This window comes from Nanorana parkeri, unplaced genomic scaffold (genome assembly GCF_000935625.1).
Source record: "Nanorana parkeri isolate BGI_ZX_2015 unplaced genomic scaffold, ASM93562v1 scaffold69, whole genome shotgun sequence".
NCBI classification, from domain to species: Eukaryota; Metazoa; Chordata; class Amphibia; order Anura; family Dicroglossidae; genus Nanorana; species Nanorana parkeri.
The window spans coordinates 1446384-1456801 of NW_017306337.1; the positions used below are offsets into that span (position 1 = coordinate 1446384).

At 45.1% G+C, this 10418-nt stretch overlaps 1 protein-coding gene across 1 annotated transcript in view; it reads right to left on the reverse strand.

Annotated features, from left to right (window-relative positions):
• CLCN2 (chloride voltage-gated channel 2) overlaps positions 1-8844 on the reverse strand; it is a 147117-nt gene extending 138273 nt beyond the window's left edge. The window contains exon 1 of the mRNA XM_018576552.1: positions 8685-8844. Coding sequence (XP_018432054.1) covers positions 8685-8735 — 51 coding nt within the window. The 5' untranslated portion in view covers positions 8736-8844. The remainder of the gene's footprint in view (positions 1-8684) is intronic.
• Between the last annotated feature and the right edge of the window lie 1574 nt (positions 8845-10418).

A 10418-nucleotide genomic window follows, 5' to 3' on the forward strand; every position in this document is an offset into this window, starting at 1 on the left:
CACTGTGACTCCATTAGTCTCCTCCATGATGTGCTACTGTAGAACAATAAAAAAATAAAAAAACTCCTGCAGCAATTGGATCCTGGGTTTTGAAGTAAAAGATGGCCAGATAACAGAATTACTTTCGTTACTAAACTTGAAACTATACAGTTTATAAAACGTTTTTACGACAGAGATAAGAAAGCATCAGTGAGAAAGCAATAACTTCAACCGTCCAGAAGACTTTGACCGGGGTACAGTGCCAATGTGAAAAAATATCTGTTAAAAAATTGCTGTTTAGCACTACTTCAGTCATACAGGGGTACACTTGAATGGGAACAAACATCCAAGAATCTCTTAAATAAACACTTGCATTTAAATCTAGGGGGGATAATACTTCCTGCTATACAATTGTCAACCTTGTTGGATCATGGAATTCAAATGCTCAGTCACACCATAACGAATCACCTTTGTAGCAGCTCCCATTAAAAATAATGTGACAGAAAAGTAAATTGCATATGACTCAGTGTCTAAAAAAAACAGTGTAGGGTGATGAACATTTTTCCAACCTGCTATTTTATAAGATTTAAAGAAACTTGGGGATGATGACATACATATGCAGAGTGAGATTCAGCATGAAAGAGGGCCGACTCCAGCCAAAGTGGTTTGGGCTATTAACACTGGCATCAAAGTGGGGAGTGCAAGGTACACAGTCAGTGAATACATAACTGCTGATTTTATAGGGTTACACACCAAGGTCGTTAATTTACCATTGCACATACTGACATATACCAAAAATGTTAATTCAGAAACCAAAGTTCCTTCGTCCATATTAATATCAGATCTCATGTCTAGAACACCTCTAGAGGAGACTGGGGACCAAATGTAGAATATACTGTATATGTGTACTCCGTATGGCCCCAAGTCATCTGACTGTTACTCACTAAACTGATTTGATGGCAGTTTGAAAGCCACTTCATACATAGTTGTAAACAACTTTTCCCACGCAGGGTCATTTTAACACACATATGTCCTGTGAAATCAGTGGTCTAAAATTACTTCACCCTACATACCTTCTGGTCCTGTCCGGACTTGAAACCATTCTGGGACCAGGTGCCATCTGTCATACAGGACCTGACCATGACGGACCTCAGAGATAAGCCAGCGGCATGTCTGCTACACATGTCTGCCGCCCCACTCTCAAAATACCGACACTCACTCACACGCCACCTATTAGACGCTGCTAGAGCCACTATTCCCCTGTTGTGGAAACAAACGAGCCCGCCAACCATCTCGTTATGGCTCTCTAAGGTGCGAGAGGTGTATGTCCTGGAAGACCTGACGGCCTCCCTTAGAAACACCGGAGGGAGGTTCTTGACCACCTGGGGGGATCATGGATCTACTTCCAACACTCCACCAAATATGCAGACTTTGTATCAGACTGACACTGAGGCCGCACTCATGGGGGACATGTTGGCCTTCCTGATTCACACTAACTCAGGGGACCTCCCCTGGCAGGACTCTAGCTCCTCAGCTGCCGGAGGTGATGAGACCTTCTTTGGGCGGGGACGCTGGCAGCGATTCAGGACCCTACCCATTCTTCAAACCTTTCCTTCATCTTGTGTCTATTACTCCCTTCAGCTTACTCTGCTCTTTCTTTGCTCTTATCCACCTTTAATCCCAGCACACTCGCCGCACACTTGCCTTGGATGAGGCTGAGTTACTACTTCCCATAGCATGGCTACTACACTATAGCATTGATGACATATTCTGCGTTCCGCGAGTTAATACAGTAACGATTATCACAACGCAAATTTGTACCGACTGCAGAATCTCTCTTTAATGAAAGCACATCAGATGCTCTTACTACGGTAGAGCTATGTAAAATGTTATGTTTGATAAGCGAACAGTTTTATATCCCCGAAATGCTTCTACTAGAACTGTATGTAAAGAACAGCAATCACATGTGTCTTGGTAGTTGCATCTATAACATTTGCTCGAACATTCATGACTGTAACCTTGTTTTGATGACATGTCAGTTAATAAACTAATTTTAAAAAAAATTAAAAAATTACTTCACCCTTTTAAAATGATAGCTATTTAAAAAAAGCAAAAAAACATACGAACCAGCCCTTTTACATTACAGGCTGGTTCGCACCACAGACTGCGTTCCAGAGCATTCGGCCTCTGGAACGCACTGGACCGCAAACCCGACCAGCTCCGGGCGTTCAGGGGAGGGAGGGGGCACATTGAAATAAAAAAAATAAAGGGGTTTTAACTATTCCCTATTCTATCAAAACTACAAAATGGCTTTAAAACTATTATATAAGCATAAAAAGCAGAAAGCTAGCATTTCAAATATTTAAACAAGGGCAGCCTCCATATTTATTATAAGGCTTACCAAGATATCATGCTATGTAATATATAGAAGCTTAACTTATAGTGACACCTAACTCAGAAGTTATATATTAAAAATATTACCATTAACCAAACTGGACCTTTATTTGTTTATCACTCAGCTGTAGAGCCTCAAATCATCTCTGAATTGGTGCTGACACTGTCCTTCCTTATGGAGGGTGACTACTTTTGTTCCCCATGGTCCTTGTGTGTGAAGTAGACACCACTCCAAGCTCACTCCCATGATAAACTATAATTTTGTTAATAATTAGGATACTTAAGTGCATGTTAAAAAGATTTATCCCCCAAGTTTAGTGTCACTTTAAAGGCCCTCACCTGCTGCATTGAGCAGCTTTGTGCAGCACAGTCCCAAAGCAAATACAATTTCCTTGTTTACAATCAGCACAGTTCACACCACTGCAATGCAAGTTCAGCATATGCAGTACTTTTTCAGCGCAAAGTGGTGCGAGGCAATTCATCCTACCATACTGCTCTGACAACTGAATGAACTGTCACTTTCACCTTAAACTTCTAACAAAAAAGGTTGCAGGGCGATGAGCTGTTTCCAGAGCATCACCACCACAACCCTTAGGGCCCTGTCCCACCATATCCAGTGCGTTCCAAGCCGGAACGCATTGGATCGCATAGATCAAGCCGGGCAGCTTTCTGGGGCAGCAGGGTGTGTGTTGGTGTCATTCATGTCAATAGCACTGCAGACACTCTCCCGCCCGCAGTGCCATCACTCACGTCCCCTCCCACAGGAATGCCCTCCGTTCCAGTGTGCTCTAAAAAAAAAAAAATAGTGCATGCAGCATTTTTTCAGATTTAACTGCACCGGAACGGAGGGCATTCCTGTACCTCGCTTTCTGGTGTGGGCGATCGCACTGCGGGCGGGAAGTGTGTCTGCCGTGCCATTGACATGAATGACACTAACACGCCCCCTCCCACCCAGAAAGCTTGATCTATGCGATCCAGTGCGTTCCAGGCTCGAACCGCACTCGATATGGTTTAAGTGGGCCCTCATAGAAGAGACCAGTGGCTGCCTTCTAAAGCAGCTTCTGGAGTGAACAGGCACTAAACAAGCCATCCCTGACCTCTTTACCTGCTTTTAATGAGAATGTTTTTCCTTCTCAAGGATAACAAAAAGACTAAAGTGGGATTTCAGTCAATTTCTAACAGCTTGGAAACGCCTAAGGCCCCTCTGCCACAGGCCGATCAGGAGAGGATACGTCAACAATCCATCTTCTGAGTGGTACAGAGAAAATGTCAACGCTGTGACATCCATGTCCGTACAGTTATTAAAAAATTACTGCTTACCCTTTAAATGATTTTTCTTAAAGGAGAACTATGAGGTGAGTGCTTTTCATTCACCTCATAGTTCTAGCCGACCTGTGACAATGAGACTGTCACAGGTCGGCTCAGTAGATCGGGAGGTGAGCAAACACATACCGGGTTCGCTCGCCTCTCGATCCTGTCACGGCTCTCTGCCGTGACAGGGGGGAGGGGCTGTATTCCCCTCTCCCCGCTCCGATCTTCCAGCGCTGACTAGCGGATCGGACGGGGGAGGGGGCGGGTACAGCTGGCTCTGCCTCTAGATAGGCAGAGCCAGCTGTCACTCACGCAGCTGGGCGGATCCCGTCATCTACGTTGGGATCCGCTCGGGCTGCGGCGTCTCAGTATACCGCGAGCTGTAGCTCACAGTATACTGAGCTTAGGGTAATGGAGGACGCTAGTTTGTGTCCTCCCGTTACCCTAAGGAGAACTATGGGGAAAAACACTGACCCCATAGTTCTCCTTTAAAGCTCCAGAACTGAAAAATCCTACTTAAATTCTCTATTGCTATGTTATACTAAAGCATAAGAAATATTTTTCAATTATTTTTGGATATGCTGTGTAAATGGGTACATTAACATATGTTGGGGGTTCCTCAATTTAAATGCAAAGCTGGAAAGACACTTAAAGTCAGACTATAAAATAACCCGTTTTCACAGCTGTGCTTCATGCGTACTGTGTCAGCATCTGTTATGCCCCTTTGGACATCTCTATAAAGTTCAGACATTACTGTAGGATATGATGCATGTCAACACAGATCTAAGGCAGGTTCTCTGCAAGAAAAAAAAAAACCCCATTATACTCACCTCTCCAGTGGCACATGTCCCCAGTTTTCAATCTACATCCTCCATAAGACTTCCAGGAGTGAGAAATGCCTATGGCCCCTGCTGCACACTGTGGTCCCATCCTCTGGCCCCTAGGTCACTGCTGTGTCATGTACGAAGGTAGAGATTATAGCAACGAAGATCACCAGCACTCGCAAAATGGAATAAATCCACAGGTTCTTTTTATTGTAGAACAACGTCACATGTATCATATAGCCGGCATATATCATCGGCTATATGATACATGCGACGTTGTTCTACAATCAAAAGAACCTGTGTTTTTTTTTTTCAATTTTGTGAGTGCTGGTGATCATCTATGGATTTGCACGGCACCATCCGTGGACATCACTGCGAGCACCACTGCTGTTTTCAAGCATCAAAAGGTCCTGGTTGCCGTATGGTGTGCAGGGGACATTTCGGTTGACTGATATGTACTAATGTAGGGTAGAGAGGAAGGCCCACAGTGCACACTGGCAGACACAGGCATCCAACACTCCTGGAAGTGTCCAAAACGAAGAGTCACACAGAAGCTGCAACCTCAGGTACAAATTATTTTTAGAGACTGACGGAGTGTTTTTTTTGTCTGGCTTCACACTTTGTACAGCATCATTTAGGTGCATTAGTAGCGTCACTCATTTTAAATGGAACCCCAACACACTAAAGCAACACAAAGTAATGCACTGAGTGTGGCGGAAAAATAGTGTAGGTGTGGGTTTTTTTGGCAGTGCTGGTGCATTGGCAGTTCATTTAAATGAATGGGCTGCCTAATCCCAATGCACATAAAGGGAGGACATAATGCGTGTGCATTAAAAGTAGCACATCAGTGTAAATTGGCCCTAAAGTGTAACTCTAACCAAAGCATTATTTTTATTTTTTTGATAGAGTTAAGGTGCCCATACACCTGCCGATTATCGCATGATAATCATGGTTGATCCCGCGATCGTATGATAATCGGCAGGTGTATGGAAAGCGTGCGACCGTTTCTACTGTACGCTCGCACGTCTTTTGTCTTCCGAGCACGCTTGAAAACCTGCCGATAACCGTATGATTTTCGGCGGGTTAGTGGCGTGCTCGGAAGACAAATGCCAAACGGGCCGTTGTGCGCAAGTTCACACTGCCCGCTCAGCATTGGAATCATTGGAAGCCCTCCCCTCGGGGGGCGGGCTTGCGATGATCGCAAGTACGATCTGCCTGTCCAAGATGGGCAGATCATACGAGATTTTAATGACCTTACAACCATCGCATAAGGAAAGTCATGCGATGGTTGAAAGGTGTACGGCCAGCTTTAGGATTGGTACAATCCCTGTAAGGTTTATTATTGCGTGTTGGCAATAAGGCTTTTTCCCTTCACTTCCTGTCGTGAAGATACAACAGGAATGGAGAGTAATTATTTTTACTTGCGGTGACAGTTGTCACTGAAACCGGCATCCCTATTGGAAGATTTCCCTTCACCATTCTTTTCATGGACAATCAGATTTTGGTGCCTCAGTAATAATGGCCTCCAGGACAAATAGAGATGGTGAATCTTACCAAAGAGGACAGACAATAGCTGGCCAGAATTCAAGCCTTGGGTGACCCCTGTCAGCACCACCTGACTTGTTAAAAGTAAATTTTAAAAAATATATACCGAGTTGGGTTGAAAACTTATGACCAAACAGTGACTGATCAGATGCAGTCACCGTTTGGGTATTCAGGCAAAATACAATAGCCAGCAATGGAGATTCCTCCATCCACACTGTTTAGAGTAAATACGGGAATTGAGGCTGATGAGGGAAAATCTGTATGCGCATGGCTAGCTTAAGTCTATCCAAAACAAACAAAAAATGGAATAATGGCTAGAGATACACTGCAACAACCATGTACGTTTTTAAGGAATCAGTGAATGTGCGTCTAAAACATCCTTCCTGACCCAGTCTGATGCCAATTATCATGCATAGGACTATTCGGGTCAGGCTACAAACAACTCCCTTGCATGCAGACCGGTGTTAAGTGTATTCAGAAACTCGGGGGAAATTATTGAACCCCCAAAACTAAATGGGCCAGACAAAACAAAATTGGTGGTTGTTGAGGAACGTGAATTGTCGCACATGACATCTTATTTTGCCGATCACATGTCAAATATAATATTTCTGCGAAAGCTGGCCACACACTAGTAGACATTTTTGTTCAGTCTGCAGGCTGAACAAAGAAAATCTATCAGATTCCTCTATCCACATGAAACAGTGTGAATGGGCAAATCTCCCGCTGCGTCTATTGTGTTCTGAAATACAGCACCCCCCTCTGTCAGAATACATATACAGTGAGTGCAGCTGACTGGCTGGAGTCACTGTTCAGCCAACAATTTTCTGCCCAGCTACTTCAATTTTCTAGTCGAATGATGTCGGTCAGTAGGGTGCCAACAGGGCAAATAAGAAACCAGACTCTGTGAATGGGCAGCTTAAAGCAAATCTCCGGGCAAACAAAAAGAACCCATACCCTTGCCATGGAGGGGTAGCCCCGTGGGAGGGTACTTGCTTTTTGTGCCCCTTGATTTGCTTTAAGTGCTTGTTATCATCTAGGGGCTGGAGTAAGGCCCCGTTCATACCAGGGCGTTTCGTTGCAAGTTTTTTTCTGCGCTGAAACGCTTGCAAATCAAAACCCCATATATTCCAAAGGGGGTTGTTCACACAAGCGCGCTGAATTGCGCATAACAATACGGCCGTTGTTTAAAATAGTCCATGAGCTTCTTTTGTGGCGCTTATCAGCTCGTTTTGCTCTATAGACTTCAATAGAAACAGGCCGCTTTCTTTGCAGCCGAGACTGCTTTTCATTGGACAACTGAAAACGAGCTGAAAAATTAGCCTTGAAACGCTCTTAAATACGAACAGAAAACGCCCTGAAATGTGCAAAAACGCACTACACAAAACACGCGGAAAAAAAACAATGAAACTGTCGCCCTGGTGTGGCCCAAAACAGATTTACCAACCTGATCTCTGCTGCCCAGACAGTCATTGCTTTCCTCTTCTCCCCCTCCATTCCGGCTGGTTACCTGTCCCTCAGCATCTGTCTAATGCAGGTCAATGTAACCTACATGAGATGTGATGACGTCAGTGGTCCTCAGACCACCGGGGCCCACAGGAGAAGAGGCTGCGGGGACATGACTAGCAGCCTGGCGGGATATCTGCTTTACTCCAGTTCCCTAGACAGAGATGAGAAGTTAAAGGGACACTAAACTTAGGAGTTAAATCTTAAAATTAACGTAGCCTATGAACAAAAATGTATCTTATTTTGTGTATCACTCAGCTGTAGATCCTCAAATCATCTCTGAATTGGCGCTGACCCTGACCTTCCTTCTGGAGGGTGACTACTTTTCTTCCCCATGGTGTGTGTGTGTGTGTCTGTGGTGTGTGTATGTTGTAAAGTAGACATCGCTCCAAGATCACTCCCGTGATGGACTACAATCTCATGTTTAGTTTACTACATTGAGACTGTAGTTTATCACAGAAGCAAGCTTGCAGTGGTGACTACTTTACAACACGCACGGGGGCCATGGGGAACAGAAGTAGTCACCCTCCAGAAGGAAGGACAGTGTCAGCATGAATTCAGAGATGATTTGAGGATCTACAGCTGAGTGATACACAAAAAGATAAATGTTTGTGAATATTTAAAAAGGTACTTGAATGCATTTTGAAGATTTAACTCCTGAGATTAGTGTCACTTTAACCTTTGCAGTGCAGAGGTAGTGCCACCACAAGGGTAGTTGTTTGTTTGACCCAGGGATGGGCTTTAAGTTTGTCCATCTCTAGGTTTTATTTCTATTATCTGCCCCTTACATATTCACAGTCAGGTGTTTCCCCTTCAAAAATACCGGCTACTTGTGTTCAAACCAGAAAGTGACTAAATAAAAAGCTGAGCTCAGCTGTGTCAGCAATGGGCAGCCTCAGTCCCTGACATTCAGGTGACAGTAAAGTGTCTGCAGGTTCTCATAGGGACAAGCACAGTAAAGGTGGCCCCTGTGTGACTGAACAGCATGGGGAACAGGATCTGTCTTTTCATAGAAAAAAGGGAGGTTTACATAAAAACACACCAGGGGAGGGACAGCACCCTGACACCCTGTACTTGTGGGCTGTATGGAGTGCACAGGTCATCCTGGCATTGTCTTGGGTCACTCACCAGGGTCTGCTCGTATTTCAGAGCCCGGGGCTCCATCCCATTGCCCGGCATGTCTGCAGCTGTGTTGTCCGCTCCTCTGCGGGTGCTGGAATGTCTGCTGCCGAGCGCCTCTCCAGCTCGTTCTCATTCAAGTCAAGTCTCTTTCCCTCAGTCCCACGTCTCTCTCCGTTCCCCCTCCCCGTTCCTCACTGCCGCCCCTCTACACACCCCCTTCCCGCCCAATACCGGGCCTCAGTCATGGCCTCCAGCTCGTGATTTAGAAGAAGTGCGGGCTGCTCACTGTGCTGTAATATAGAAAGTACACAATCTCCAGTTCTCATGTACTTCACAGCAAATAAGTTTCTTAATTAAAGGTTGTCATGGGCAACACCTCCTTGCTGGACCCCACATATATACAGAGAACGTTTATTGTTCCCTTGACGCTATGGGCTTGTTCACACTATGGCAGTGACTGGCATGTTTGAGCAACTGCAGAATTCCAGTCACTGCTAGGGCACATAGTATGTTTCTCATGTGCCCCATTCACACCACAACACAGATGTAATGTGCAGTGTGCTGAGCTGTGATAAAATGTGGATATAATGCATTTTTCCACAGCGCAGTGGCTGCTACTGGATGTCACAGCACCGCAGTGAAGTGTAAAAAGCTGCTGTGCGGAGACATGAATGGAGTGTACACTTTGTACATTCCGAATACAGTTAAGAAAAGGCGCTGCATTGTTTGGCAGCCCATTAGACTGCACCGCAGAACAGTACAATGCGCTGCTTTGCGGGCACCTGAATAAAGTGTATACTTTGTACATTCCGAATACAGTTAAGAAAAGGCGCTGCATTGTTTGGCAGCCCATTGGACTGCACCGCAGAACAGTACACCGCACTGCTTTGTAGGCACCTGAATAAAGTCTACAATTTGTACATTCCGAATACAGTTAAGAAAATGCGCTGCCTTGTTTGGATGCCCATTGGACTGCACCGCAGAACAGTACACCGCACTGCTTTGTAGGCACCTGAATAAAGTGTACACTTTGTACATTCTGAATAGAGTTAAGAAAAGGCGTTGCATTATTTGGCAGCCCATTGGACTGCACCGCAGAACAGTACACCATGCTGCTGTGCGGAGACATGAATGGAGTGTACACTTTGTACATTCCGAATACAGTTAAGAAAAGGCGCTGCATTGTTTGGCAGCCCATTGGACTGCACAGCAGAACAGTAGATCGCACTGCTTTGCGGGCACCTAAATGTAGTGTACGCTTTGTAATTAAATATTATTTTTGTACACAGCTAATAAAGTTAAAAAGTAAACAGTTAATGCGCTGAAACAACACATCACACAGCCCATGCTGGGGCTCACTAAGCACACAAATCTGCACGCTAAAACTCAGCATTTTAGCATGTGGACTAGTGTGAACAAGCCCGTAAAATGTCCAGCCAAGCCATTTTGTTTTCTTTTGAAGTGAACTGGGTAGGATTAGAGCCTTTTTGGGGATTTCTAATGCTATATAGGCCTGTGGCCCCTGTACTTAGGGCCCAATCACACCTATGCACATTTGTCTGATGCATTTCCACTGAGAGCAATGGAAACCCATGTCAACGAGTCATAATGTGCACTAATGCACGTCAGTGTGCATCGCAGGGATCCCAACCTGAAAGAAGCAATTTCAGGGAAGTGTCCCTTTCATTTCAGGGAGGTGCCCTCTCCCTCACCCCCCCCCCCCCCACCCCCGGGGGGGGG